The sequence below is a fragment of the Aspergillus puulaauensis genome, chromosome 6 (genome assembly GCF_016861865.1).
Source record: "Aspergillus puulaauensis MK2 DNA, chromosome 6, nearly complete sequence".
NCBI classification, from domain to species: domain Eukaryota; kingdom Fungi; phylum Ascomycota; class Eurotiomycetes; order Eurotiales; family Aspergillaceae; genus Aspergillus; species Aspergillus puulaauensis.
In genome coordinates, this window is record NC_054862.1 from 688,950 (window position 1) to 716,816 (window position 27,867).

At 49.2% G+C, this 27,867-nt stretch overlaps 14 protein-coding genes across 14 annotated transcripts; 4 read left to right on the plus strand and 10 right to left on the minus strand.

The window, feature by feature from the left end:
- Positions 1-312: 312 nt before the first annotated feature.
- aof2 (putative lysine-specific histone demethylase Aof2) lies at positions 313-3,771 on the minus strand (the record flags this gene model as incomplete). Its single annotated transcript, XM_041693518.1, has 1 exon — positions 313-3,771. The coding sequence occupies one exon, from the start codon at positions 3,769-3,771 to the stop codon at positions 313-315; it is 3,459 nt and encodes a 1,152-aa protein (XP_041559440.1).
- An 851-nt stretch (positions 3,772-4,622) lies between these two features.
- TVP38 (TVP38/TMEM64 family protein) lies at positions 4,623-5,969 on the minus strand (the record flags this gene model as incomplete). Its single annotated transcript, XM_041693519.1, has 3 exons — positions 4,623-4,968; positions 5,023-5,442; positions 5,497-5,969. The coding sequence occupies 3 exons, from the start codon at positions 5,967-5,969 to the stop codon at positions 4,623-4,625; spliced, it is 1,239 nt and encodes a 412-aa protein (XP_041559441.1).
- A 342-nt stretch (positions 5,970-6,311) lies between these two features.
- Positions 6,312-6,770, minus strand: APUU_60296A (uncharacterized protein; the record flags this gene model as incomplete). Its single annotated transcript, XM_041693520.1, has 2 exons — positions 6,312-6,483; positions 6,553-6,770. 2 exons carry the CDS (start codon positions 6,768-6,770, stop codon positions 6,312-6,314), a joined length of 390 nt encoding a protein of 129 aa, XP_041559442.1.
- A 730-nt stretch (positions 6,771-7,500) lies between these two features.
- On the plus strand, positions 7,501-9,816 carry APUU_60297S (CCCH zinc finger and SMR domain protein; the record flags this gene model as incomplete). The annotated part of the gene is made up of 3 exons (XM_041693521.1): positions 7,501-8,432; positions 8,498-9,199; positions 9,252-9,816. 3 exons carry the CDS (start codon positions 7,501-7,503, stop codon positions 9,814-9,816), a joined length of 2,199 nt encoding a protein of 732 aa, XP_041559443.1.
- A 307-nt stretch (positions 9,817-10,123) lies between these two features.
- APUU_60298A (uncharacterized protein) lies at positions 10,124-10,864 on the minus strand (the record flags this gene model as incomplete). The annotated part of the gene is made up of 1 exon (XM_041693522.1): positions 10,124-10,864. The coding sequence occupies one exon, from the start codon at positions 10,862-10,864 to the stop codon at positions 10,124-10,126; it is 741 nt and encodes a 246-aa protein (XP_041559444.1).
- Positions 10,865-10,897: 33 nt separating this feature from the next.
- APUU_60299A (Zn(II)2Cys6 transcription factor domain-containing protein) lies at positions 10,898-11,465 on the minus strand (the record flags this gene model as incomplete). Its single annotated transcript, XM_041693523.1, has 2 exons — positions 10,898-11,347; positions 11,397-11,465. 2 exons carry the CDS (start codon positions 11,463-11,465, stop codon positions 10,898-10,900), a joined length of 519 nt encoding a protein of 172 aa, XP_041559445.1.
- A 201-nt stretch (positions 11,466-11,666) lies between these two features.
- APUU_60300A (NuoB/complex I 20 kDa subunit family protein) lies at positions 11,667-12,438 on the minus strand (the record flags this gene model as incomplete). Its single annotated transcript, XM_041693525.1, has 3 exons — positions 11,667-11,761; positions 11,855-12,210; positions 12,284-12,438. 3 exons carry the CDS (start codon positions 12,436-12,438, stop codon positions 11,667-11,669), a joined length of 606 nt encoding a protein of 201 aa, XP_041559446.1.
- Positions 12,439-13,927: 1,489 nt separating this feature from the next.
- APUU_60301S (uncharacterized protein) lies at positions 13,928-15,118 on the plus strand (the record flags this gene model as incomplete). The annotated part of the gene is made up of 1 exon (XM_041693526.1): positions 13,928-15,118. The coding sequence occupies one exon, from the start codon at positions 13,928-13,930 to the stop codon at positions 15,116-15,118; it is 1,191 nt and encodes a 396-aa protein (XP_041559447.1).
- Positions 15,119-15,533: 415 nt separating this feature from the next.
- Positions 15,534-16,010, minus strand: APUU_60302A (uncharacterized protein; the record flags this gene model as incomplete). Its single annotated transcript, XM_041693527.1, has 1 exon — positions 15,534-16,010. The coding sequence occupies one exon, from the start codon at positions 16,008-16,010 to the stop codon at positions 15,534-15,536; it is 477 nt and encodes a 158-aa protein (XP_041559448.1).
- Positions 16,011-16,145: 135 nt separating this feature from the next.
- Positions 16,146-18,434, minus strand: APUU_60303A (uncharacterized protein; the record flags this gene model as incomplete). The annotated part of the gene is made up of 8 exons (XM_041693528.1): positions 16,146-16,210; positions 16,270-16,691; positions 16,763-17,182; positions 17,246-17,767; positions 17,823-18,003; positions 18,055-18,089; positions 18,138-18,192; positions 18,248-18,434. 8 exons carry the CDS (start codon positions 18,432-18,434, stop codon positions 16,146-16,148), a joined length of 1,887 nt encoding a protein of 628 aa, XP_041559449.1.
- A 628-nt stretch (positions 18,435-19,062) lies between these two features.
- APUU_60304S (GFA family protein) lies at positions 19,063-19,656 on the plus strand (the record flags this gene model as incomplete). Its single annotated transcript, XM_041693529.1, has 3 exons — positions 19,063-19,128; positions 19,214-19,376; positions 19,454-19,656. 3 exons carry the CDS (start codon positions 19,063-19,065, stop codon positions 19,654-19,656), a joined length of 432 nt encoding a protein of 143 aa, XP_041559450.1.
- A 268-nt stretch (positions 19,657-19,924) lies between these two features.
- On the minus strand, positions 19,925-21,239 carry APUU_60305A (uncharacterized protein; the record flags this gene model as incomplete). The annotated part of the gene is made up of 5 exons (XM_041693530.1): positions 19,925-20,277; positions 20,339-20,403; positions 20,473-20,858; positions 20,918-21,028; positions 21,087-21,239. 5 exons carry the CDS (start codon positions 21,237-21,239, stop codon positions 19,925-19,927), a joined length of 1,068 nt encoding a protein of 355 aa, XP_041559451.1.
- An 854-nt stretch (positions 21,240-22,093) lies between these two features.
- On the minus strand, positions 22,094-24,260 carry APUU_60306A (Zn(II)2Cys6 transcription factor; the record flags this gene model as incomplete). Its single annotated transcript, XM_041693531.1, has 9 exons — positions 22,094-22,141; positions 22,203-22,526; positions 22,593-22,758; positions 22,832-23,015; positions 23,076-23,212; positions 23,286-23,684; positions 23,740-23,973; positions 24,018-24,194; positions 24,244-24,260. 9 exons carry the CDS (start codon positions 24,258-24,260, stop codon positions 22,094-22,096), a joined length of 1,686 nt encoding a protein of 561 aa, XP_041559452.1.
- A 443-nt stretch (positions 24,261-24,703) lies between these two features.
- APUU_60307S (MFS transporter) lies at positions 24,704-26,445 on the plus strand (the record flags this gene model as incomplete). Its single annotated transcript, XM_041693532.1, has 6 exons — positions 24,704-24,835; positions 24,884-25,040; positions 25,090-25,101; positions 25,150-25,394; positions 25,449-26,116; positions 26,172-26,445. The coding sequence occupies 6 exons, from the start codon at positions 24,704-24,706 to the stop codon at positions 26,443-26,445; spliced, it is 1,488 nt and encodes a 495-aa protein (XP_041559453.1).
- Positions 26,446-27,867: the final 1,422 nt, after the last annotated feature.

Below are 27,867 nucleotides of genomic sequence, written 5' to 3' on the forward strand. Positions count from 1 at the left end.
TATTCCATTTTTTATTTTCGGTTGATTCTGGTTCTGAGTCGGTGGTAATGTGCTGCGATGGGATATCGTCCCTCATGGATTATGACATTACATTTCGTGACCTTATAAATAGAATAGAACGTCATAGAATAATCTCAAGACCTTGATGACTAGGCTTGATATTCTAGTTTATATTTCATGACTCGTGTATGACAAGATAACGTAGGGAATAACGGGATATATCTTCAATGAGAATAACCCACAACCCAGTAGGAGTAGATAGAAATGGAGGTTTACAAAGTTCAATATCTCTCAAGTCGGGTTGCAAGTCGATCATTGAGAATTGATATGGTTCGGCTGATCAGTCGGTTGCGGTAAGCTAGTCTGTTGAGTATTCGAGAAAGGAAACGTATTCGTTACTGGCGCTGATGCAATACCATTCGTTATCGTGGTAGTCGTAGGAATATTCGCGATATTGCCAGCGCCGTTGACAGCTCCGTTGGCGGTTCCATTTTGCATGCCCGTTCCCGCTAAATGAGAGGGTAACCCAGACGGAGTAGCAGTGGTGGTGACAATAGGTGCTCCAGCCACGTCCCTCTTCAAAGACGAAGAAGCAGAAGAAGAATTATTCACCTTCTTACTAGGCGGCTCACCCGCCTCCATAGCAAGCCATCTCTCAAACGGATTCTCCTCTCGCCAGCGCTTCTTCGCCGCAGCCGATTTCTCCTCCCACTCGGCGTTGTCCCTCTTCCATTTCGCCGCAATCTCGGCATTTGTTTGCCGATTGACTTCCGCCTGCTCGAGGTACGGCCGTTTTATTTCCTCGGGAGCTTGGCGCCACATGAGGCCGAGGGCTGCACGGACAGAATCGCGGGGTGCTTTTGCGGACGGGTTGTTGGTTTCGAGTTGGTGGGTGGCGTCGCATTGAGCGCGGGCTTTGGGCCAGAAGTCTTTTTGGTAGAGGAGGAAGGGGTTAAGGCCTGTGCGGGCCGGACGGGGGACGGGGGGACCGGTTTCGGTGTAAATAGCTGCGAGCATGGCCTGGTCGTAGGAGGCCCGGGAGGCGGATCCAGAGTTGGATGTTGGTGGATGTGGTTGTTGTTGGATTGGGATTTCTGGCGTTCCGGTGTCTAGTGGGATGTGCGGGGTGCCGAGGGGTGTGCCATTGGACATGCTTGAGTTTGTGGCCTTGTTCTTTTCTGGGACGAGAGGGTTTGGAATCGGGATAGGGCCTAGGATGGAGTCGATGATCTCGGATGCTGCTCGTAGTCCTGAGAGGTATGCGCCGTGGACGGTGGCCGGGTGAGTGCCACAGGTGGCTTCGCCTGCAAAGTACAAGTTTCCGATTGGTTTGGCCATTAAATCGTAGTCTTCTGGAAGTGCGTCTGCTGCAACATAGGAGTAGGTTCCCCTGGTAAACTTGTCGCTCGCCCAGCGGGTAATGATAGTTTCCAAAGGATCGGGAACAGCGACTTGTTTGAAAACGTTACGCAGCTGACTCATGACCTCAGTAATTATTTCAGCATCAGGAGTACGTTCCGCTTGATGAGCGGAATCTCCAGCCATTAGAGCAATCAGAACCGGAAGCCCGGTGGTTTTCATGCAGTTCCAAAACAAGTAGAAGCGGCCTCTATTTGCGGCATACTCCTCTTGGATCATACTTTCTCTGTTATTTGGCTCACGTAGAAGGCCAAACATGTCTCTTTCGGTGTCCCAGAAAGGTTGCTCGAATGCTAATATTACTTTGTTCATCACTCCAAAGCCAAGCCGATCGATTGCTCCCTGTTTCCACCCAGGTAGAGGCGGAGAAAACTGCACAGATCGGTGCTTCAAGGTACCTAGAGACCCTGTGTAGACTACCATGTCTGCGGCAACTGAATCACCGTCCTCACAATGTACCACCGTTTTGTGTTTGTCGGCAGTGTCATATGTAACACGCGAGACTATTTTGTTTGTGCGGACGTCGAGCTTCGTTGGGTGCTGCCATAGTCCGTAAGGTACTCGCTGGTATCCTCCGACAACCTGCGAGTGTGGTCCATAAAACTCGTTCCCCATATCTTGGTCCCACCCAGAAAGACTCAGATTGCCTATATTGGTGGCATTGGCATATTCAAGGTTTGCAAAGTGCCAATTGAGCAACCGCAAATCCTTTGGAGTTAGGGGTAGCATTTCCTGGTACTGACGGACGCCCTCGTCCATTGCGTTACCCAAGGTTTGGGTCCTTGATGCTTCGGCAACCGAGTCCAGATTAACGGTTTGGTTTGGCGAGACCCCTTTGTTGAGTTCCCAGCCCATCGCCTGACAGGCAACGGCAGTTGGGTTTTCTTCTGGCTGGTCAAGATCCGCCGCGGGAGCTGCGGCTGACTTGATATCTGCCGTTTTGTGGCCTACACCGCGACGAAGGCGTTTCGCTGGAAGCAGTAGGCCAATAGTTCCGGCTGCCCTTGCCTCTTCGTACTGTTTGACTGTGACCCCGTCACTCGTTGTTATGTCACGTCCTGAATCGATAAGTTCGCGATCTCCTTCTGCCGTCGGTGTTATAACCGATTTGTGTCGATACGCCCCGGATCGATCTAGTATATCATTATAGAGGCTTTCAGCTGTTGCATCTCGCGCTTCATCCACTGGGGAACCATCTACATCGTAAATGGTAGATAGATCACGTAGCAAATGATACGAAAGCGCCAACTGGCCTCGTATGATCTGGTCTAATGGATTACCATGCTCAAATCCAACAACAATCTGAGCACCCATCTCGGCCTTCGGAACAAGGCCCGCGGGTAGCGTAGAGGACTGAAGGCTTCGTAACGGATGAGAGTATATACGCCCTCCAATTCTGCGCCTACCCTCGAGCAAGATAACACGGGGAGAAGAGTAAATATCATGGTAATGATTGAAGAATCCTTCTAGCTGCCGCGCACAGCCCAGGCCTGCCATTCCAGCTCCAATGATAACAATCACGGGGCCTTCTCTCCGGCGGCCCTTCTTTGGGGGGACCAAGGCTGGGGGAATCTCGACACAGCCGAAGTTGATGTATCCATTTCGCACAAGCCATTCGTATGCAAACGAAGCAAGGTTCATCCAGCGGTAGTCTTTGGCACATCCCAGCGCCTCCTCTTTAGTCACACTAACCATGGGATTACGGGTCCAAAGTCGTAAAATCCCATTACGTATATTAAGGTAGACGGTAACATGAAGGTGACACAAGTAGTCCTGCAAAGCCTCTTGCTCTTTACGATGAAGGGCATAGGGGTTGAGCCTTGATGAGTACGCTGCCACCACGCATTGTTGGGCGTATATTGGCGCCGGAAGACGCGAGGGGATGGATGATCGTGGGCGATATTTCGAATAATCAGAGCTCTCATCAGAAGGGATCGGGCCTATAGAGGCAGTGGCCGAATTGAAATTTACGATCGTCGACGGCGGAGTAGATTTTCCATTGCTGGAGGCAGATGGAAACGAAGTAGTGGTAGAATCATTAGGCGTGCTGGCGTTGGTCTCTGTAACCAGCTCATAGGTCAAGTAATCCATGTTTTTGTTTCCAGAGTTAATACCGTTAGGCACATTTCTAGATTTTTGAGGGCCTGCAGCAAGGACATGATTCTGGGACGAGTATGGATTGGTCATCCCGTACTCGAATTGTACCCCATTTGGCTGCAGCGGCAGCGGCTGTTTCGAAGGATATCCATTACTGCTGATGGAGTTCGATGGAATATATTGACGGAAGACACCCGCCTGAGAGGAGTATCCTGCTGGGGGGCGTGCAGCCAAGGAAGCTGTACCGTCCGTCATTGCCAGCAAGGGAATGTCGAAAGGGATCCGACGAGGGAGTCGTGCAATCCCAAATTCAACCTAGATGATATGAACGACCAATTTAAGCTATAATCAGCTTAGAATGCAAGTCGTCCATTGTCGCGCCAGCTAATTATGTAGATGTCAAATCCGAACATATTCATCCATGATGGGCCCACTCTTCATGCGAAAATTGTGTGGTCGGGAAGGAGAGGCTGCGAGCATGGGAGGACAAATATATATGAGGGGAACCTTCATTTGATATTAGAATAGCACAAGATATATGGAGATAAGATACCAAGAAAGCTGGACTACATATATAACTTGATACGGATGAGGGCTTGACTTACTGGTAGTGTGGTGGGTTCGCAGAGCCTGGCTAGCCACCCTTGCAATTTGTACCATCTGATGCGAGGGGACTGGAAGTATATCCGATAGAGTTTGAGTCCGAAGAAGAATAGAAATACAATAGCCAAAGGAATGACAAGATGGAGCTTTAGTGGCTTGATCGGACTAGATAGTCCCTGGGGACGATGGGGAAGGGAGAATGATTGACTTGCTCTCGACTGGCAAGAGTCGATCTTGGCAGCGCACTCTGCGGTTCCAATGCGGAAATTCTCCCAACCGGCCCCGTGAACCTCACCCCTCGGTCTATACATTCTCGCTAGCACTTCTTCGTGGCATTTTTTTTTATTATGATAAAGACAGTTACTCCGCCAAATTGTCTATGCTATATTTAACCATACCAATTACCAAGCTATACAAGACATAACTCATGACCACAGGCTACATAGGCAAAACATTTAAAGAGAATCGAGCCGCTGCACCAGGCAGTATAGAAGCTCAGTGGATCAACCCTGTCTGACATGGGTATGTAGCGTGTATGTTTCGCCTTCCGTCCCATCGCCATCTCGAAAGACGTCCGACTCGTTGTCGGTAAACTCATCTCGGTAAGGGGATTTTGACCGCAGGGGAGACCGGTCGTCATCGTCGATAACCAGGTCAACATTATCATCATCAAAATCGTTAAATCCAATGCGTTCTTCTTCATCGCGCGCGAGAGTCGTTGCCGCGGCATTGACATTGGGATCATCCGAAAATGCTCGGTGTGGACGGTGAGCAGCATGGTCGGCTTCGAGAGAATGTCGGATATCGTCTCTTTCTCTATCCTCTAGTTCTTTGGCACGCGCCAGGGTTCTATCACAGGGGGTAAGTATCTGATGAAAACGCGATGATAAAAATCCTACTTACCTCTTATAAATATACCATCCGGTAAAGATCCCTGCGGCTATGGAAATGATGATGCTGAAAATATTGACGAGTTTCGAACCTGTACTCATATCCTCCCCTTTTTCGTATAGTATGCGCAAACGACTGCCAATAAAGGCGGGCACAAGTAACTTTGGGGAAATAATGGCAGTGGCAAGCCCGTACATCAGTGGCTCAACCGTGGGGAAAGTCGAAATCGCCCCATTGCATATTGAGTACGGCAATGGACAAAGACGAATCATGCATAGCAGCTTGAGCCCGTCATACTTCAGTGTCAGGGAAAGAGCTGCGAATCGCTTGTCGCGCGATACAAGTCGTTGGACAAACTTGGAGAGGACTGTTCGGGATGCGATGAAAGAGCATGTCGATCCTAATATCGTAGCCGACGCATAAAGCCCCCAGCTATAATAGATACTGGGTTAGCTGATGACTGCGAGGTAGCAACTCTGGACTTACCCTTTCCAAACTCCGAATATATAGCCAGAAACTGTCCCGAACGTGGACCACCCAACCAATGGAGGGAACGAGACGAAAAATACACAAAGCCACAGCAAAAAGAAGACTAGGCCTGAATGCTCCCATTTCTCAGCAACCGGTCCGAGCCATTGAAAGACTCTTCCCGTGAAATATAGGAAGCCGAGTCCCAAAAGATTAACGCCGATAACAGCCAGAACGCTACCGACTCTTTGCCAAAATGTCATTTTTCGCCATGTTGCTAGCACGCGCTCATTTATTGCATTCAAGCGAGCCATGATGCCTTGCTTCGGGGCAGGATTTGATCTCCGTGTAGAGAAGCCGGCGTTGTTCCGAGTGTCGGTTGTGGCTTTACTCCATGGTGGACGAGCACCCTCCCCCAGCGGAGAAGGAGTACGAGACGAAGAATCTGAAACAGAAAGAGCCCGCGCCGTAGAGGCGTAGTCGGCGGGCATGTCGGAGAGGTATGTTCAAGAAATTGGTATGATAAAATTGTTATATTGGGCCTGAAGCTCGGAGACCTGCGAGCGGGTCGGCAAAGGATGGCGAACTGCGTCACCGTCGATAAGGGACGCGCGAACTGTTCGCGTTGCCGAAAGTTGAGAGTCAAATAGACGACTTAGAGTGTCGTCAATCAAAGAGGGTAAATTGTGACCCTCGGCGACCGATCGAACATGAGTGAATGGAGGACTTGATGCAAGGCGGGATAATCAGCTGGAATTCGGGTTGCCTATTCTCTTGGTCGCCCTGAAACGCGGCGGCTGAACGATTGGCCAGTTTTCACTTTCAAAACGCCGTCAGCACGTAAGAACCCGAAGAGCTGAAGAAAGAGAGAGAGAGATAGAGAGAAAGGAGAGAATGATATAAGCTTGAACAGGAAGGAAGCGCAAGGAGTGGTCTTGATGGAGCAAAAGGCGGAGCTGGAGCATTATGAGTGACGATGTCCGGACCCAGTTGTAACTTTCGTAACTATCGTACAATTAATACGCCCTCCGCTGGCTGATATGGCGCAGAATACGGTATCAAATTACAACTTACACCCGGCACAGCCACAACATAGCGACGACTGACTGCTTACTCTGGGGTTTGCACTCTGGTAAATTATCTACAACGTGGTCTGTAAATATCCCAGTGAATACTAGCATAAGATTAAACCGGACATTGTCCCCAATTTCCAGTGCCTCTTGGTACGACGACCGGTGTATCACCAGCTCGCCACCATCAACCGCGGCAGATCGACTCCGATCCTCAGGCATCTGCCAAGGAACGGAAATGTGGCCTGAGGGGGCAGGCAGAGTAAATAAAGAAGAAACAAGGAAGCATCTTGGTGATATCGAGGGCTTTATATCGTTCCTCTCGAATGCCAGACCGGACAAAGCGGTCCAGAATCCAGATCGGTCTTGACTAGCGCGGTGCCATTCAGCTCCTGGCGTTATGATTGTTGGGCGGGTCTCAGCCTATCGATCGTCGAGTCCCGACTTTCTCGTCCCATCCCATCAGCTTCCGCTCCCTTGGCTTCTCCCACTCCCCTTCCAGCTTCTCTGGCTTCTGCGTTCTGTGCCTGCTGTTTGTTCTGTCGTTTTGTTTGTTCGACTTCTGCCATATTTAGCCTTCTTGTTCTTGTTTTCTCTCATCGCTTATTTCATGGCCCGATGCGATGTAAGCATCCGTGGACCGCAAGTTGTCTCCTGTCGCATAACAATCCCCCTTCACTGACGACAGCCATCCCCCCTCGGGCTTCTGCTCAGCGTCTATATATCTCGTGAAACTCAAGGTTACTCGAAGGACTATGGGCTCCAAAATCTGAGATCGTCCTTGCTCCCAGCCGATCCTCACAGCTCGATACCTTGCGGACTCTTTATTCTCCCTTTACCCCACATCTAGCTGGCTTCCCCGACTCCCTGATATTCCCGCGCTGCGTCCTCTTCCCCCCCTTCTCGGCTTTATCGACCCTCCTATCACCGCTAGTCCTACAGAAAACCCGACATGGTCGCGGAGGAGCTCCTGGAGGACTGTCTCCAGATCCTCCAGGATAAATCCCTTGATGAAGAAGACCAGGTCGAAAAGATCGAGGACTTTCTCCGCGAAAAGACCTCCTTATCGGGAACGTCACTTGAGAATGCTGTCCTCGATATCCTCTGGCGACATCGAAACCGCACATTGCCGGATTCCTCCCCACCACCGGCCCGTCCTACAGTTATTCGCCGCTCATCCCCTGCCCCTTGGCAGATGGCTCGATCGTCCACACCGTTGTCCCCCCATTCGAATTTAGGGACCAGCCCTGGCAGCACATCATGGTTACAAAATTCTCGAAGCGGTCTTCCACGGGCACCTCTATCCTCTACAGTGTCGCCATTTACATCTCCTCGCCCGTCCCCAAGACTCGCTCTTGCTCAGCCCATTCCGCACTCCCCGAACTTGAACGCGTATGAATTCTCAGATCAAAGCCACCTATCAGACTTCTATGGTGATTTTGGCAATGATAGTAATGTGGACTGGCTGGTGGCCGATGATGCGATGAGCACAACCTCGTCTGCGGGTGGTTTCAGCATTCACGGCAACCTGAGCGCTACGGCTCCTGAATTCGTTCCCGATATGAGCCCTCACGACATTCTGCGCACGGTGCTTGGAGACAAACGATCCAATGAGGAAATAGAAACCGCTCTCGAAGAAAACGGGTATGACCTAGGCGCCACAATGGCCGCTCTAACCCAAGGAACCGATGGCGGATCGGCGTCTAGTATGCCAGACGACAGCCGTGTTGTCGTAGGAAAGTCCATGTCAGTGGAATCTCACAAAGGCACTGCAACTCCCGTTCAAAATCGTAGTCCGGTGGTTTGCAAGTATTGGCTATCCACTGGTCAATGCCTTCGCGCAGATTGTCGCTTCAGCCATGATCTCACTAGCCATCTTTGCAAGTAAGTATTGTGGAAGCCGTATAGTATTATTTAGAGATTATGGCTGACGCTTTCTTCACTTTTAGATACTGGGTAATGGGAAATTGCCTAGCTGGCGACGGATGCCCATTTTCTCACGACCCCTCTGCACTTGTCGCAAACCTTAGTGTTGACGGCAACCCATCGGTTACGTCAGCCGGCATCGCTTTTCAGGTAGATAATGCACCAGATGCGTTTCCTCCGTTGCAATCGACTCCAGGAGCCACAGATCAGTGGGGAGGAGGCAAATATCCAGGTTATCTATTTGGCTTCCCCGGAGGCAAAAATGCATCGCACCTTGGAGGCAAACGGAATGGAAGTATGACGAGTCTATCGCGCCCTCACTCACGGCCAGGGAGCCGACATCAGCACCGAGAACTCAACCCAGCAGCTATATCGGTCGATGACCCGGATGCCTTCCCTACTCTTGCTGCTGTTAATGCGAAGAATTCAGGGAAGAAGAACCACGGGAGAAAGAACCGTGACAATACTTCAAATCGGGACAACGTGCCTGCTTCTCTGGCGGATGTTGTGCGCATGTCTCCATCTCCGGCTCCAGGAAAGGGGAAGTCCTCATCCAAGCATAGCCGAGAAGGAAAAGGCCGTGAAAATAGCGCCGCTGCGCAAGCAATTCCGGCTCCACAGCATATTCCTTGGCTTGAAACCGGCTCTCGAACAAACCAACAGTATATTAAATACCGAACCGAGGCGATCCGCCACGGTACAGTGAGAAATAAGTTCCTCCAAAGGTAGGCATATTATTTTCATTCATTGTTTGATCATCAGCTGACCAAATTCAAGTGCTGCTCAAGCCTGGAACAGAAACGACGCACGAGCCGCTAAGGCTCTGTCTCTACGTGGACAGGCGGAAAATGAAGCCATGCGCAAATGCCATCGAGAGGCCGCACGACAACTCTACGAAGAGCGCAACAAACATCTGCTTACTGCTGGCCTGGACGATGCATCCGAGGAACTCTACGTCGATTTACACGGATTACACCCCGAAGAAGCAATCGAGTATCTAGAGAAAATCCTTCTCCAACACGCTCGAGAAGGCCGGCGAATCATCTACGCCATTACCGGTACAGGACACCACTCCAAGAACGGCAAAGATAAGATCGGAAAGGCAGTTAAGGCCTGGCTGAACGAGTGGAAATATCTATTCCGAGAGTTCAGCGTCCCCGGTGAACGAGGTGGGTACGTAGGCGGTATTTTGGGCATTGACCCATCGAGCTATGATAAGGCTCTGGCCAAGAGCCTTGAGGAGACTGGTGATGGAAATGAAGACGAAGCTGGGAGTCAACCTGTCCTTACGATGGGCAAGATCCAGCTCCTCAAACGTGGGGATATAGAACCGCCACAGTAAGAAAACAAATCATATTTTGCATTTTTATGTTCAGAGTAGATTTTCTGTAAGGCCTAAAATAGATTGAATTCTCCAAGAAGTCACACCATAGTAAGGATATATAACCATCCATTTTATCTACGCCCACACACTTCACGCCAAGATAGATTAGAGAAATCATGAAACCAATCCATTCTAAACTCCCAAACTAATCTAGCATACTTTAACCAGGAGAGAGGGCAATCAAATATACTTCCCGTCCTCCTTATTTCCCACCCTGCTATACAAAAACCGCCATTCTGAACAACTATGAACACAAATAACTTATTTAACCCTGGTTAACCATTCCAACCGCCCACTCAACCTCCCCACTCCAAGCCACCCCCAAAATCCCCTTAATGTCATCAAGCACCCTCTCCCCCCAAGTCGCAATCCACCAACGCTCTCTTAGCCGATGAAGGACAACACAGTAGTGTGCCAACACCACCAGCGCAAGCGGATCATAGACTTGAACAAGATCGATGAATTCGGCTGGCACGTCGCAGACCCACATGAAGCTCAGAGAGACTAGTTCGGCGTTTGCGTCTAGGCCTGTTAGGAGTTTAGAGAGGTAGGATAGAGTTGAGGAGATTATTTGGTGGGTTTTGTGGTGCGGTGGGTAGAGTTTGTTTAGCAGGGTGTTGAGGTTGTTTATTGCGTGGTGGGAGGGCTGTGCTTGTGTCTGTGCCTCTGCCTGTGTTTGTCCCTGCTGTTCCGGTCCCAGTTCATGTCCCAGCCCCTGTCCAACGAAGAGAAGACCACCTAGCTCGCTCATATGCACCCCGTCCATAGCAGGCGTCGAATAGCTTATCATTTTGCGTATGAGGTTGAAGACTCCAACCAGTTCATCCAGCGCATTATTCGCACCACTATCACTACCACTCTCAGCCGTCTTCCTGCCCAACTCGGACCGCGTCTCAACAGCCAACGGAAACCCAAACGCAAACCCAATAAGCAGACACGACAGGGCAAAACTTGCATTACGCTCGGGGGGTTCCATGGGTTGATCCCCGACTTTTGATGTGAACATCTTGATTGCTTCGCTTTGGTGGTGTTCGGCGGTTTAGAGCATGGTTTGCTTTTCACGCTGCTGGTGCTGTTCAGATCCAATACAGTTGGAGTTGTTTCTGGGGTTAGATGTGGAAGGCGAAGAAAGAGCCATATGCAGCGCTGAGACAGCAAAGATGCCATGCAGGAGATATGGACAGGTTAAGGCCTGCTGGGGGATGACATCCTGCCAGACCTTGGCGTCCGCGTGGGCCCGGGCGATAGAATGGCAGGTTGATGTTGCCCAATTGAGGAGGAGTCTGAGGTGTGGGATGTTAAATTGACTGCTGGGTGTTGGGCCCTGCGTTATTGTTTGGTTGATTTCTTGCTCTTGCGGTGGCTTTTCTGGTGTAGAAGAGCCATGGTTATTGTCATTGTTTACCCAGAAAAAGGGACCAGAAGTGGCATAATGACAAGCCGTCCGGCGGTTTTCACAAGAAGAGCATTGTGGCCGCTTCTCGTCACACTGGGCTGGTTAGAATAGGCATGGAAAGGTGGTTGGTGGGTGACGATACCTTGACGCTGCGCCGCTTGCACTCGGAACAGCCGTGATGCGACTTTCCAGTCTTTCTTTTTGCGGGCATTTACGATTGGTGCATATTGAAAGCAACCTTGATGGTTTTAATGACTAGAGAAGAAGATGTTGTAGGATGATGTTGGTTTAGAGGCTTCTATTGATTACTAACGTCCATATTCACCAATCTTTATTCTATGGAGTATTCCAACATTTACAACCAATTTTATCTTTGCCAACTATATTATCCAACTGAAAAAGAAAAACAAATTCACCGCCGATGCCACATACGCGTAACCTTCCTACTCTTCATCTTCCTCTGAATCAGAAAGATCCCATACAACAACGCCTCAGCTGTCGGCGGGCCTACAACAACACAACCAGTCAGCAACCACAAGTACCAACACCAGAAGCACTACTGTACGACAAAGAGACTTGATTTGCAATGGCAAAACTCACAACCAGGAAGATAAACATCCACCGGAACAACACGATCACACCCCCTAACAACCGAATAACTATAATGGTAATACCCACCTCCATTCGCACAAGAGCCCATGCTAATCACATACCGCGGCTCCGGCATCTGGTCATACACCTGGCGCATCGCCGGCGCCATTTTATTCGTCAGGGTGCCCGCCACAATCATCAGATCTGACTGTCGCGGGGAGGCGCGGAAGAGGAGGACCAGTCTGTCGCCGTCGTAGCGGGGTGCGGCGATGTGCATCATTTCGATGGCGCAGCAGGCGAGTCCGAAGGTGAGGGGGTAGATGGAGCCTTGTCGGGCCCAATTTATAAGGCTGTCGAGGGTTGTTCTGGTTGCGCAGATATTGGTTAGTCTGTCTGGTCTGGCGAGTGAGCAATGAACGAGGAATTGGGAATACGGACAGGGCATATTGCGCTGGAGAATTTGGGGCTGATTGACTAGGTAAGGCGATTTCCTGCTTGGGCTTTCCACTGACGGTGCAGGAGGCATGAGAGGAGTATAGTCTTAGCTGTCTGCAGGTGCCCATGCGTTTGAGAAGCGTAGTTGACTGTAGCATGATGAAATTGCGAGCGACCAGATTTCGTACTTAAAAGGCATTATCAGGTCAGATTACAAGGTCCAAAGTAAGCTGCAGCATAGCATAGCATAGCATCTTGATAGTAGATGGACAGCGACTTACCATTGAATGCACCATGATAGGACGACATGGATAGGGAGGTGTTGAGTTTACACGCAGGAAGAAAGACAATTGCAAAATCAGATTCAGCCAGAGAAATCTACGCACTCATATCAGGTCCAAAATTAACCATATCATAGGGATAGCCCATCTTGCCTCGTTTCAGACCAAACTAGTATATCTTACGAGACTTACGAGTGTTACAGAACAATATATGGTTTCGATACAGCTAGTCTATGTTGGGCAGGTTTTACACCAAACAAAGAATAGTGTATTCTTAAATACATCACAATACACAACATGAGAAAGCAACACTCTCCGTACTCAAATCAACATCACCAGCTATCCGAGTCAGATCTCTCCACAACTTAAGCAGCAACAACAAAATCTCTAATTCTACACTAGCCTCACAACAAGTATAACCAAGTCATTATTCAGCACCATGAATAGGTTCCGCAAATGCGGCGCCAGAGTCTCCTTCACTCCTGCGAGGCTCTTGTCACCGCAAAACCAAGGTGCAGCCACAGCCTCTGCCGCTTCAGAAACAGAATCATATCCAAAAAGGACGTACTTGGCTCTCATCCTGTGAAGAGAAATGCTTCCGCTTCTTCAATCTTAAGGAACCTTCTTTGCACGGTAGAGCAGGTATCCTTGGTGACTTGAATACTGCTGCCCGTCTTCTAAGCCCGTGTCCAGAGGGAGGCAAAGGGTATTCAGCAACCGGGCTACCTCGTTGTCTGGGGCACCTTGGATGATGGTTATACCTGCGGTGGGGGAGGAACGAGCCGTGACGCGGACGAGTTCTGACAAGACAGCCTGGAGATCGGATCGTGCACAGTGTCAAGCGCCATGAATGAGTATACGGCGTCATATTCATTTTGTGCAAAGGGTAGAGACCCAGGACGGGCGAGGAGGGATTGCGCAGCGTCATGGATTGGCATCATCGAAGCATCCAGAAACGCTAGGCGATAAAAGTAAGTACGGATTATCAGACCAGACACCAGACAATAGTAAATAAGTTATGCGGGTTTCTATAATTATTCTATAATTTCCTAACATAGGCACTCCATTTTTATAAATATAATATATAATAACTATCAATACCTCCCAGTCATAATTAGTACAAGCCTTGGTAGTCGTGACAATAGATGTCTATCAGCTCAATTTCTTTACCAGGAAGCATCATTCTTACACCGGACTTTATCTTATAATTATATGATATCCAGTGAAGCTATAACTAACTATTTTAACTAGTTCAGCAGTCATAATTAGTCATGCTTGCTTTTCTGGTAAATTGGCCCCCCCGCAACGGCCGAAGGAATATCAGCCCCAGCTTCAACAAACATTCATCCTATCTTCCACTCCAATCATGTCAAAAACCCACCTTGAGCTCAAATCATACTCAGAAAACCGAGACTTTCTCGCACAGGGAAAGACGGAACCTAGCAGCCGCTCGCAGACTTTGATCTACCATGAGAAGGATAGCCGGTGGTGGATCAAAGTGACTCTGATCGGCTCAATCGCCAACCTTCTCGACAATGACCAAATCCAGCAGGCTTCGAAGTGTCAACGCCGCGTGTTATTCCAAGACCTAGTTAGACGAATCAACTACGAGCCGCTTCCCCTCATCGCCAACACCGTGACTGAGCTTATAGTAGAAGGAGACACGTCGGCAACAGGGCAAAACTCGGAGGTCGGATTAGTTGGCACCTCTGGCACACTGGAAATTCTCGATAGATCCCTGAATTACAGAATCCGAGAAGATCCCCTTCGTGTCGTCTATCCTAAGGCCGCCGATTACGCTTTTTTTCGGAAGATCAACGATGAGGAGCTGACACGCGATACGGAAATCTCAGACGGAGTATTTCGGGTATACAACAACGGGACGCAGTATATTCTCAAGATAGTTGATTGTCCTTTTTACAAATCCAATGGTTTCACTGTCTCTAAGAGAGAGCTGGATAACCTTGAGAACTTTTATGGTGCGCCTAATATTGTGAAGCCGAGGGGGGTTGTCGTCTCTACAAACCCTTATATGACTTCGAAGGATAGCAATCGAGAACCAATTATGACTGGGATTCTACTCCCTACATACCCTGAAGGATCTTTACGGGAGATTCTTTCGGAAAACCGTATGGCAAAGTACGCCTGGAAGAAATGGCCCATCCAGATCGGAACTGCGTTAAATTGCTTCCATGAGGCAAACCAAACTCATATGGACATAAAACCTTCAAATATCGCCATTGATAGCGAAGGAGATGCAGAGATCATCGAAATCAGCGGCATTAGCGGGATAACTCGCGAATGGTGCTCACCAGAAATTCGGGATGAGGCGTCTCCCTTTGATCTTTCGTTCGAACAACGTCGACTTAATGACATTTGGGCGTACGGAAAACTTCTATCCGAGATAGGACTGCATGCAAAGGATGGCCCATTCAGGAATTCTTTGGAGCAGGTTGCAAAGTGTTTAATGCAAGACAATTGCCAATCACGCATGTCTTTACCAACGGCAATATCTCGACTCAAAAGTACACGCCATCGAAGGTGTACGATATTATAGCACAACCTCGTTTAGCACTCAATAATCAGCCCACACATCATATTCCAGTCTTTGAGATAGCTAGATGGTAGGTTCGGCTAAATAGCGGTTGAATCTTGTAAGCCACGAAGCAGTCAGGTCTCACCACCAGAAAATCAGATGGGTTGGTTCGTTGGCAATCGTTCCAAGACACCAAATACCCAAGCAAGTGCCTTCTCAACTCACTCAAGCTGCCTTATGTTATTATCTGATTGCTGCTATGCTAGGCCAGAATCCCGAAAGTGGTATTTCTGCTTCCTTCTACTATAGTGGTATAGTTGCATACTCACCCCTCAGTCCACCACCAACTTCAAGAATCCTTTTGACTCCTAGCCATATGGCGCAACATCAGGCCCTGTCCGTCTTCAATAACAGCCGGCGCTGCAGCGCAATCCAATCAATCTGCCTCCATCTTCCTCGCCCGAATAAGAGAATGCACTTCCTCGCACCTATGCTGCTCATCATTCGGCACAAACCTAAACGTCCGCTCCACCTCAACACTAAACCCCGCCTGCCCCAGCACCTCCCTCCATCTCTCCTCAGACAGAAACGACTCCCTCGTTACCCGCGTCATCCACGACTTCTCCACATCCCGCACACAGTCCCAAAAGGAATCATATATTCCTTGTCCCTCCTGGAGCACCGAACTAGGCGTGAACCCCAGAACAAGAATCCCACCGGGCCGCAACCACTCCCCGAACCGGAAAACTATGGCGTACGTGTCGCCGGGGGATATTTGGAAGAGCGAGAACACGGCAAACACAGCATCCAAGGGGTCTGGTGATGGCGGCTCGTACGTTCTCATGTCCGCCTTCTCGAACGTAGCCGGACATGCCTCTGTTCCGTGTACCTGCTCGCGAGCAATTCTCACCATCTCCTCTGCAATATCAGCCGTTCCCTCATTTGATAAAGTAGTTACACTAAATTTCACCTATATTTCGTAATTTTCATCGACTACAATCACTCATTAGCCAGGAAATTCCCCAAACCCATCTAGACGGCGCTAGGCTCAAGTCTCTCGTGTAGAATGATCATTATGCGGCGTCGGAAGCTCAGCGGGGCGTTCTGGACGACCTATATGCGCGAGGTTAACTGGCTGATAGCGAGAGCAGTCTGGGGCAGACAGAACATACCATTCATTTCATAGACAGGCCAGCTTCCAGCTTCAGCTGTGGAGTGAGAGCCCGGAACTCCTAGTTCTGCTGCGTTAGATACAGCGCCATTGCTCGATAGTTCAGTTTGTTCCTTTTTCTCTCCCTGCTTTTGGTCCTGGGGGCTGGTGCCCTCCCTGGTCTTACGTCGTCGTTGAAGCCAAAAGGCTGCCCCAATTGCAAGAGCTACTGCGAGAAGGCCAAGAAGGCCACCGATGAGACCACCGCCCCAAGGTGGGAAGTTGCTAGAGGGGGGATCTGTAGTAGTATTATTGTCGCTGGTTGTGTTGTCTCTATCCCGATACCAGGTCGTGATGGGTTTGTTGTATTCGGCAGCAAAGACATCCCTAAGAGAAGTGTTTGTCCAGGATACAGGCGATGTTAGAGTTGCACCGCCGGATGGTCTATTGGAACACATCATATCAGTTAGTCTTCTAGATGCCAATTCTAAAGTAACTGAGAATGAATCACCTACTCTCCGCCAATGATTTGTGATATCATACCAGGCACTTCGTATTGGCTCCATGTGTCAGTGTCGTAAGTATCCTGGAACGTTAGGGTGTTAAGGTTAAAGACTCGAATTATATCAACGCAACTTCGGAGCCCTCCATTAAGGGCCCTCCCGCCAAGTACGAGCATCTGGTCAGGATATGGCTTGATACACGTATGGTCCCTGCGGCCGCTGGTATAGCCTCCCCCGCTGTAGACCAAAGCCCATTGGAATGCAGGTATTGAGAGAACGTAGACGCGGTCTAATGGCTGGTTGGATGGTTCCAGGCCATCGTATCCTCCGTAGATATAGATATTGTGTGATGAGCGATCAGGGGCACTTGCGTAGACTGAACAGAATTGGGTAAGTTGTGGTGGGTGTTCACCGGTGGTATTCTGAGAATACCTGTATAGTGTTAGACTCTAGAGCGCTCGAATCAGAAGGGAACATTTTGAGAAACATTCTTACCATGTGTCACCGGCGATGTCATAGACAGAAACAGTCTGCATAAAGCTCGGGCTCACACTTTTGCTCCTAGTCGTATCGTTCTCGTTTAGTCCCGCTGGATAGACAGATTCAAGTATGGTCACTCCCCCAATAAGCACTATAGCCCCGGATTCGGAGACAGGGAGCCAAACAGCCTCTGCACCGACTCGTGGTGGGACGTGCGGAGGTAATGTTAAGTTCGACCAAGTAGGGGAGTCCTGACCAGTGGACATATCAACCTTGATCATATTTTCGGATAGTTCGGTAGCTGTTACATTGTCCCAGATTGGACCCCAGTTTGGTGCGCGCAGCCCACTCACATAAAACCCCAGGTTTTCACTTGGTGACGAAACCCCAGCCCCGTAGGTCACATAGCGAGTGACATTACTGGTATCCATCGTGGTAAACTCTCCGGATCCTGGGTCTCGATCTTGAGATGGTTCGTAGGCGAGCGCTGCGGCAGCGGGTGCGTCGTCCATAGAGTCCGTAGGGGGGTATAAGCCGCTGCGAAAGGTTATATATATGAAAGCACTGCGACTTATTGAATATGCAAACATACCCGTAGAGATATAGTCTATCGTCGTTGGCAAACATAACTCCAGAGTCATAGCCACGCACAAGGGTGTTGGGGATTGTCGCTTGGTCATAGGGGATACGGTGAAAGAGGGATGTAAGGTTGTCGGACGTTGTATTCAATGAAGAAGAGAGATTCATGTAGTATAGCGAGTCCTCGTTGGTATCTAGGAGATGTGAGCTAGAGCTCTTTTGAGCATATAGGCACCAGTACCTACCTGACTTCAATGTAGTCTGGCCATTCTCGAACCCTCTGTATATTTTTGATTAGCACGGCTCCTTTTTATAACTATCAACTCACATCTCCTCATATAACTGGCCTCCGTCTAGATAGACGATGTCGCGGACCGTGTTAACTGCACATTAACAGAATTAAAATGAGGCTGAGAGAGAACACATGAGCATTCGTACCTCTTGCATCTGCCCAGTTGCAGAAGGATGCATTAGATTGAATAAGCTGTGCTTGCGACCGCCCAGCGAGAGCCGTTATAACGGTCGCTACTAGATTCCACGGAAAAAGGCGCATGTTCATAAGATGTGGTGGCTTGCTTGGAAGGAGGAGGTTTGGTGCTTGGTGTTGACCCCGCGTCGCGTGCATGACCACTCTTTAAACCCCTACACACGTGCACTGCATTATTAGTGCGTTTAGGACAGTTGCAACTTCCAAGTTATACAAGAACTGGTGTGGCTGTCGAGGATGGCATCGATTCCATTTTATTCTCGTATATTTTGGCATATACCATCCATCCCACATGCTCGGCGGATTGGTTATCAATGTTGTTAAGAGCTCAACTCCGGCGAAGGGCAAGAACAACTGATCTACTATAGTAGCTTACAATGGAAACTGTGAGATACTGGCTGGCTACTAGCCATGCATAGCTTTTGATGTAGTGGTCAGAAACTATCAAGCCTTGGTCCACTATAGAAATAAGCATTGAGGCTGGCTGGATTGCCCTAAATAGACCAGTCTATGGCCAAGCTTCAACAACGAGACAGATTTTAGCAACCTAGACTGAAATTATCAAATTCTCATAATTTCCTGGAAATTCTAGGACTTGGTGAGGCTGAGGTGAGACGAGTTGTTGAGATTTTAGCTCCCAACGCATTGTACGACAATCCCAACAGGCCAACACAGACCGAGTATAAGCAGCCAGAAATACAAACATAAAGCCTTTCCACTGGACTATACAGCACTCTATCAGTCAATCCAAATAATACACCACAAAATGCCTGTCGGCGGCTGCTTCTGCGGAAACATCCGCCTTGAATCTGATGTCCAGCCTGTCACCAGTGTCAGTCTCTCATTCTAGTTTCATGAACCCTTCTTTACTATCATCACTATTTAAACTTGTTATTGATTTGAGCTTACAATAACAGGCTCTCTGCCACTGCACCGACTGCCGCAAACTGACCGGAACCCTATTCACCTACAGCTTCGTCTTCAAACGGCCCGATATCAGCATCACGGGGAACCCCAAAGAGATCGCGAAATCGTCTGATAGCGGCAACAGAATCAAGAATTATTTCTGTCCTGATTGCGGTGCGTGCACGTATTTGACTGGACACTTACTTATAAGTACTTACTTATACTGATTATACTGATTATGTTTTGCACAGGAACGCCAATCTATGGATTCAAAATCAAGCCTTCTGGAGAAGAAGATGAGATTCTGATTGTCCGGGCGGGGATATTTGATGATATGGAGCTGCTGAATGAGCAGAGACCTGTTGCTGAGTTGTATGTTAAGGGCAGGGTGGGCTGGGTGTGTCCTCTCGAGGGGACGCAGCAGTTTGAGGGGATGTTGCCGGTGCCGTTGTGATGACTGGAATAGATATTGGTTATGAGAATGACTCTAAATAGGAATAATACAATATTTAGTACCAGACAAAACAGAGCCGGTTGACGAACAAGCTATTGTTCCGTATTATGGTTCGTGGCTTTTAGGGTTATTACTTCCACTTTACTCAGATTATGCTCAAACTTTAATTACCACATGGCACCCTGTTTTCTTAGTATGCGGAACTTCCTGAATATTCATTACTCAATTATAATTTAGATATCCTTATATATTCCACATTAGAATAATATCATGAACCCGGATCCGAAGCCGTTAAAGATAAAAAAGTCCCACCTATATGTTTCAAATCCTCCTGCCCCCCAAGCCGACTGGTAGAAGTCCGGGTCGTACTCCTCGTCTCGCCCTGCCCAGCCTCAACCTCAAGCCACCAGAGCTCATCCATTTCCTCGCCACTGCGGGTCCTATTTGCGCCGTTCATGTTTATCCTCGATAATGGCAACTCACTGGCTGTCCTGGAGCCCGAGTCTTCGTATCCGCTCCCGCGGAAGAACCGGAATAGGGAGCGCACTGTGACGAGACTTCCCGCTGTGATTCCGAGGCCTGCTTCGACGTTGGACCAAATTGAGATGTCTGCTGTTGCGTCTGGGGTTTTTTAATGTGTCAGTATTGGTGTCGCCATATCCGGTTGGTCCGAGGGACTTACATAGAAAATCGGCATCTTTGTAATAATGAAGGTAGGGAATGCGAACAATCACGGCAGTACTGGCACTATTTGCGACAATTAGTCAGTAAAGAAGAAAGTCAGGGCAGAAGCCAGAATGCAGGAAGCAAACTTACATGCAGCCCAATCCCAGAATAGCAGCCAGCGCAGCCTTAGTCCTAAAATTCATCTGCAATGTCCACACAAGCGCGATCGGCAGCAGAGCCAGAATGAAGTCACAAATAACCGCCGTGACACTGTACAGGTATGCAACGCCTTCGAGGTAGTTGAGATTAATGCAAGTCCCCGAGGTCGTGAACCGGTGCCAAAAGAACGAGACTGGGTGGCATTGCAGGATCAGGGTGAGCCAAAAGGCAAGGCCGACGACTACCGAGACTCCGATTACAGTCCAGAGAATGGCTTGGTGGACTCTTGATATCGTTAGGCGGAGGAGGGCCAACGCGATGGACATCTTGGCGATGACGCAGGTGAAGACGTAGCTGGCCTGTCCGAGCCACCACCACTGGTATGTGTAAGAAATAGATAACGAATAGCGGGGAGAGTGTTAGGAGTCAGTCGTACGAATAATGCCTTTTCAATTCCGGGAATATCGTGGATAAGCTCTTCCATCTTCCGACCTATTCCATAGAAAGACCCCGTCATTCCACATATCGCGAATAGAATGTTCAGCGCCTGTATACGTTCACAATAATTAGCCAATTGAGGACCACAGGAATTGACGTTACTATACCATAGCAAGTACCATCAGGGAATCATCCCACCCAAACGCCCTGACCAACCTCAGCCGCGCGAAACATCGAAGAGCAACAGCAACAAAAGACAAGACGAGGAACACGACAGTGACAACAAAGATAGAGACGCTCCGCCCTTTAAGCTCGCCCATGTTCCGACCGTCAATTCGACGCCGACAAGCGGGTTCTCCTGAAGAAAAGGGGATGGGCTGTCAACAGCCATCAAAATACTGCAGGGCAGGCCTTGAATAAGGGTCCCTTGGGTGCATCTCCAACAGTTCGCCTGCCTCCTGTGCAAACTCAAAACGAAGGGACGACTCGCCAGGAGTGCAAGAAAAATTAACAGAGAAGAAGGGAAAAGCAAGCATGTCGGACAGGGATGATTTAGCGCATGGGAGCACGAGCCTTTAAGACTATTTGTCAATTGACTTCAAGTAGTGCCAAACTTTGTTGCAGACTCCCCGCACTGACGCGTGTGGCCCAGAGCCTCGGGTTCAATCTGCAAGCACAGTCTTGTGAAGAGTAAAGAGTGACAGGAGGGGCGCCACCTCACTGCGTTGGTCGCGAGTCTTGCAGCCAATAGTGGTGTTCATCCTCTACCAGGAACAGTATGGATGAGCTGTGGAGCAGTCGGTACTGCATCTCGCCCACGGGCAGGGTTCAATTGGGTGGCATTGATGGCATAAAAATTGGGCTGTCCCACATGGCAAAGATAATTGTGCCGGAATTGTTGAATGTGTGGGATGCGGGGTTGCTGGAGATATGGGAATTGACGTTCAGCGATTCTTGGTTCAACCATTTAACTGCGAGATACGGGGAGAAGGTTTCCGCTGGATCCCGATGCCAACACTGGCGCGGTTAAAAGGAATTATAACACGACCAAATGAAGCAGGAATGGGAGAATAGGACTGATAGCAGCCTTTGCTCTCATCGATTTAAGGTATTCTTCCAAAAGTTTATACCATTGTTCCTTCACTACCCTCACTCGGTCCAAGCTGTTCTCTACTCAGTCAAACATAAACAAATCAAGAATCGGAAATGGCTCATCCCAAGTCTACGCATCCAAAAAATCGCCCGTTAGCTTCCACTCTTGCAAAGCCAGGTCTCCAATTTACAGCGGTATCCAGAAAAGTAGGAATATCCAAGACCCCGGTCCCAGCGGTCCTCCCGTCAATAGTATGACTATTCGTACTGGACGCAAACCCTGCAGTAGAATCGCTACCAGTCGGCTGAGGGAGGATGATCTGCGTAAGCTGAGCGATCTTCCTCTGCTCGCGGCGCACGTCCCTTGCAGCGTCCGCGCAGCCTGCTTCCTCGAACATCTGTGCTGCTTGGTGCAGGGCGGCCACGGACTCTCCGCATTGGAGGTACTGGTGTGCTGCAGGGATTGCTTTTAGGATGAAGCTTATTGCCTGGTAGGTTGGGACGCCTTTGTAATCCTGCATCCGGGTGGTTACTGGTCAGACATGTGAACTGCATCAAAAGTTTTCAAGAATACAACATACTAGGGTATACCGAAGTCGCCGCCGGAAGTTATCGGACTCGAATTGGGTTCGGATGAGCAGGGATGCGTTGTCGAGTGCCTTTTGGAGGAATTCGAGTCGGTTTGTGTCTGGGGGTTTGCTGGCTGATTCTGGTTCTATTCCGTGGATTGCGGTCCCGTTGATGTAGCTATAACCAGGTCCATTAGTCTGAGATTTGAATATTGGGAATTGCGGAGGGATACATCTTTATAAATGCATACGAGATCAGGAGCCCGCTGCGGTAGGGTGGTTGAGTAAGGTGCTGGCATTGGGCGCCACTCGTACTGTTTATCTGGCAGAACCACTGGTCAATCCTCTGGTCGAATGATCGCAGTAGGTCTATCTCTGCTTGTCTGAGTGGGTTGAGCTGCAGTTGGGCTTTGGGGAATTGTGCTTTGGCGTCGGCTAGCAAGATTGTTCGTTATTCCACGAAATAACAGTCAAAGAGGATAGGATAAATCGTACCAGCTATGGAGAAGCCCGAGATGTAGGCGCAAATACGATAGTCGACTGGCCGGCAGTACGATGAACGAAGGAGATTGTTGGCCAGCGGGAGATATTCTCTCATTTTGTTAATCACGAACGGCCGACTAAGGTTTAAACTGTAAAGATTAATCAGGAAATGTCAGTTTACAAATGCCGATGTCTTTGTCCTAGAGAGCAAGGAGAGCGTACGTCAAATCAAAACAGCACAAGGTAAACCACGTTCTTGCGCGGTAAACAAGGCTGGCCGTGTGTTCGATAGACTCATCTCCCAGTTGCAATGCAGCCACATTCAGTCCCAATTCTGCAGAGAGAGAGGCTACATATCCCCAAAGTCTCGTTCGACCAGTCCATGCACTCAGAAGCATTACCGTTATGATGGACTGGAGGTCCGGGGTGGCACCGACAAACGTCTTCTTGACCAGCTCATCCACTTCAGCTAGGTATGTTGGGTATTTTGCGTGTCGAATCGCACGCGCCGATATAGCGCACATGAAAGTTGACATCAAAGCATGGCGTCTTGCAAGGCGCTGAGGTGGGTAGAGCTGGTCGTCGACAAAGGCAACGATGTCCCGACAGTTGTTGTAAAAGCTGCACACTGGTTAGTTGTGTTATTAAACGATTGAGCGATATAAGTTGCTCTCACAAGTCGTAGAGCTCCTCCCACTCGCTCTCGCTCACTATGCCCCGTGCGACGATATCTCCTTCACTGGGCGTGTCCGATTCTGTCGTTGTGCCTTGAGCTGAAGCACCTAGATTGTTTGCTGGACTCGGTTGCACCGCAGGTAACTGAGATAAGGTATCTTGCATCTCACGCATCTGTGCTTCATGACGGGCCTCCATACTCTCCAGCCGCTGCTCAAGGAGTACCAGTTTATCCCTGCAAAGTCAGCACTTGTCCAACAGGGTGGACAACACACTAACCTGAGGCTCTCTTCTTTATTTTCATCTAAAGTTGAAGCACCCAAGGATCTGCGAATTGGTTTTGGGGCGACAAAAACACATTCTGCTCTGCTCGTTCTGCATCGTTGGCATGGAATCTGACTGGGGCCTCCGCATTTGAGCTTCTTCTTGCGACAGCGCAGACATGCTGACAGCGATCTGTATCATTTATTAGTGTTATTTTGGATAGAGGAGGATGGCTTCTGACCTATTTGCCTCGGCCATTGTACAGGGAGTTGGAGGGGGGACTGTTGACTTCACTGAATAAATCGGAATTATACCGCAGTCGGCCGGGCCGAGACCCGAAGTAGTCATGACAGTTGTGAATTTCGCCTTATCATTCCAGTGCTTTAGAAAATGGACAGCATTTACAGGTCTAATTTATCTGTGCTGGAATAAGTATGACTCTTTTCTAGTATCAGGTGGCTTGTCCCGATGCTGGATGGCTTCATCCGAGTGTATACTGTGTTCACCTTCACGGCCGGCCCGACCGAATAAAACATGCGAACAGACACATTTCTGGGCAGGTAAATGTGCCTGGGCAGGTAATGGCGCAATTTAATTAGCTCACTTATAAGTTGCGCCTTCCTCTTTCACAACAACATGTTCTGTGTTATTTATGAAGTGTTAGTCCCTGGCACAACCAGTTTCCATCCCCCGATTCAACGATGATTACAGACGAGGAACAACAGTGTGACAAGGAGCTGTCTCGGTCTGGGGTCATTCAGCAACAGGTTATAGAATCTACAGGCCTATCGACGTGGAAAGATGATCCTCGCAATCCATACCACTGGCCACCGGTGAGTACCGTTTTACAATCTTGCGAGAAGAAGACTGACACCATGCAGGCAAAGAAGAACTCGATCTTTTTCGTGCTGTTGATGACCATCTTGAACAGTTGCATCGGAAGCTCTCTGCCCAGTAATGGGATTCCCTTTATAACGAAAGAATTCGGCGTCGGGTCGCAGTCGCAAAAGGCCCTGCCCAATTCTTGTTACTTGATAGGTACGTACAGAAAGAAATCTCGTGATGGCTCTTATACTAACTGCTGCAGGCTATGTTTTCGGTGAGCTCCTATTCCATTCACCCCATTTCACTAGCTAATCATCCCAAGGGCCTCTTGTATGGGCTCCCATGAGTGAGCAACAAGGCCGCCGGTGCCTCACCATAGGGACATTCTTCCTGTTCACAATATTCACAATGGCATGCGGTCTATCCAGGAACTGGGCCACTCTTCTAGTACTGAGACTCCTAGCTGGCATTTTCGCTAGTGGGCCCATTGCCGTCGTGACCGGTGTGCTCGCAGACATTTTCCAAGATGCCAGAACTCGAGGGCGCGCAGTGGCACTTTATATGGTGGTAAGTTTCGTCGCACTGAGACATTATATCTCTGACACTAAGAATATATCACAGGCCACCTCATTTGGACCACTACTGGGCCCTATCATATCAGGCTTTGCATCTCCGAAACTAGGCTGGCAATGGTCCTTCTGGATAGCTACAATGCTGGCTGCAGCAACACTGCTCCCACTCCTCTTCCTTCCAGAAACACACGGGAAACTGCTTCGCGAGAAATATCATGGACCTGACAGCTCCGCACCCCAGACCAGACAGAAAGGCGACAGACGAAAGTATGTAAAAACCGTCCTGCTACGCCCGCTCCACATGCTCATCTTTGAGCCCATCGTTACCGCCTCATCCGCCTACCTGGCTCTCGTCTACGGCATTTTCTACATGTCCTTCCAAGCATACCCCATAATCTTCCAAAACATCTACAAAATGTCCCCCGGGATCTGCGGCCTCGCGTACCTCCCCATCGGCGCTGGATGCCTCCTTTTCCTCCCCGTCTTCTGGCTCTACGATAACTACCTCCTCCACTTAGAGCGCGTGGGCAATACATGGTATCTCAAGAATAGGGAAGGATGCCGACGGCTTCCACTCGCTTGTCTTGGAGGCCCCCTATTTGCAGCTTCGCTCTTTTGGCTGGGCTGGTCAGCGAGTGAGAGGATTCCATTTGCAGCGCCCATGCTCGCTGGGGTGCCGTTTGGATTTGGGTTTATCTGTATTTTTATTGCTTTGTTGTAAGTCCTGCACTCCACACTCCTTTACGTTGCAGAATACTGACTTATTGGTAAGGAACGTTCTCACAGACTCATACGAAATTTACGCTGCGTCCGCAAATGCTGCTTCCAGCTGCTCGCGCAGTCTCCTGGGGACGGTTCTTCCTCTTGCTACGACGCCGATGTTCACCAACCTCGGGGTCCCTGGTGCTTGCAGTCTGCTTGGTGGGCTCAGCGCGCTTATGTCTGTGATTCCGTTTATTTTTATTTGGAAGGGGAAGGAAATTAGACAGCGGTCGAAGTTCTGTAATATGCTGCAGGAAGAGAAAAATAGAGCTCAGCTAGGTTAAACTACATAAAGCTGAATAATGTATGTAATATGCGTAGGAGACAATTAAATTGTTTTTTTCAACTTTTATTATACTTCCTACCAAGTATACTTCCACCCCGGAGCCAGTCCACAGTTCTTCCTGGTATAATGCGCATCAGTCGTAGGGAAAATCCCTAATTTCTCTCTAGCCTCCTGCCTCTTCCTCTCTTTCTCCCGACTTTTCCTATTATTCCTCGGCTCAACAAACCATCCTACACCCCTATGGCACGCATACCCAATAACAGCACACATAAACTTCCACCCATGCCCAGACTTAACAGTATGGACAAGCTCATCAAACAGCCCACAACACTCTGCCTTCAACACCCCAACCCTAACCGTCTTAACCCTCCACCCCCCACACCCCGAAACCCCACCACACTGCACCTCATCATCCATCCTCGTCTCCCACATCCGACTCCCATACTCGTCCACAGTCATACACGTATAAATTCGTCGACAGCACCCCGTCTTCTGCCCGTGCACGAAGATCATATAGTCGATGCTCCGTGCGAACCGGCGTCCTGGCTTGGGACTGAACCCGGAAGAGGAGCTTAATGGCCGGTTTAGACGGAGACCTTTCCTATACCGCCCGATTGAGACCGTGTAGTCTTCGCCGACGAGTGAGGCCGGGAGGTATTTTATCAGTCCGCCCATGTAGGACCGCGGGTGTGGCAGTTGGAGGGACATGCTGAGGTGGGTACCTGGTTTGGGGGTGGTGTTGTAGGGGTCCTGGTTGTATGACATTTTTGCTATGTTAAAGCTTAGCTGGTTTGGTTTGGATTGGATTAGTCCTGGTGTAGTTGTGGTAAGTAGGTAAGCACGCTGATGATAGGGTGTTATATCAGAATGAATTAAAGGTACCCTATCGGTTCTATTTATGTCTTTCCTTGGCTCACTGTGGCCCTTGTGGTTATGAATAGCTTCGCTAGTAGCCGATAGAGTAAGTGTGAACAGGCTAGTTCACTCACTATTTAGTCTGCCATTGCTGACCGGAGAAAGAGCAAACCTGTTAGTGACTTTTATTAGTGTAAAGAGAACTTGTGAGGTAAAATAGCATGATTAGGATACCCAAGGGCAGGTAATTAGAGTTCCGTGGTCGAAGACTGAACTATATATGAATGGGAAGCTCCAGATCGAGTACTGTACCTCTACAAATCTCTTATTCACTACCAATCTCTCCATCTGATGTCACAATTCATTCTTGACTTACTCGCAGGGTAGTTTGACGTCTAGTTAACGGGTTTACCTTACTCATAGCACAGCTGGGAAGGAATCACTGTAAATTTCGAACAAGGAAGGCGCGACTGTCAATTCAATCATAACCAAAGAAGGCGCAAGCACCCGTTGCACTTGCCTTGCGAGTTGTTGTTATACGAAGGAAGCTGCGACTCTACCCTGA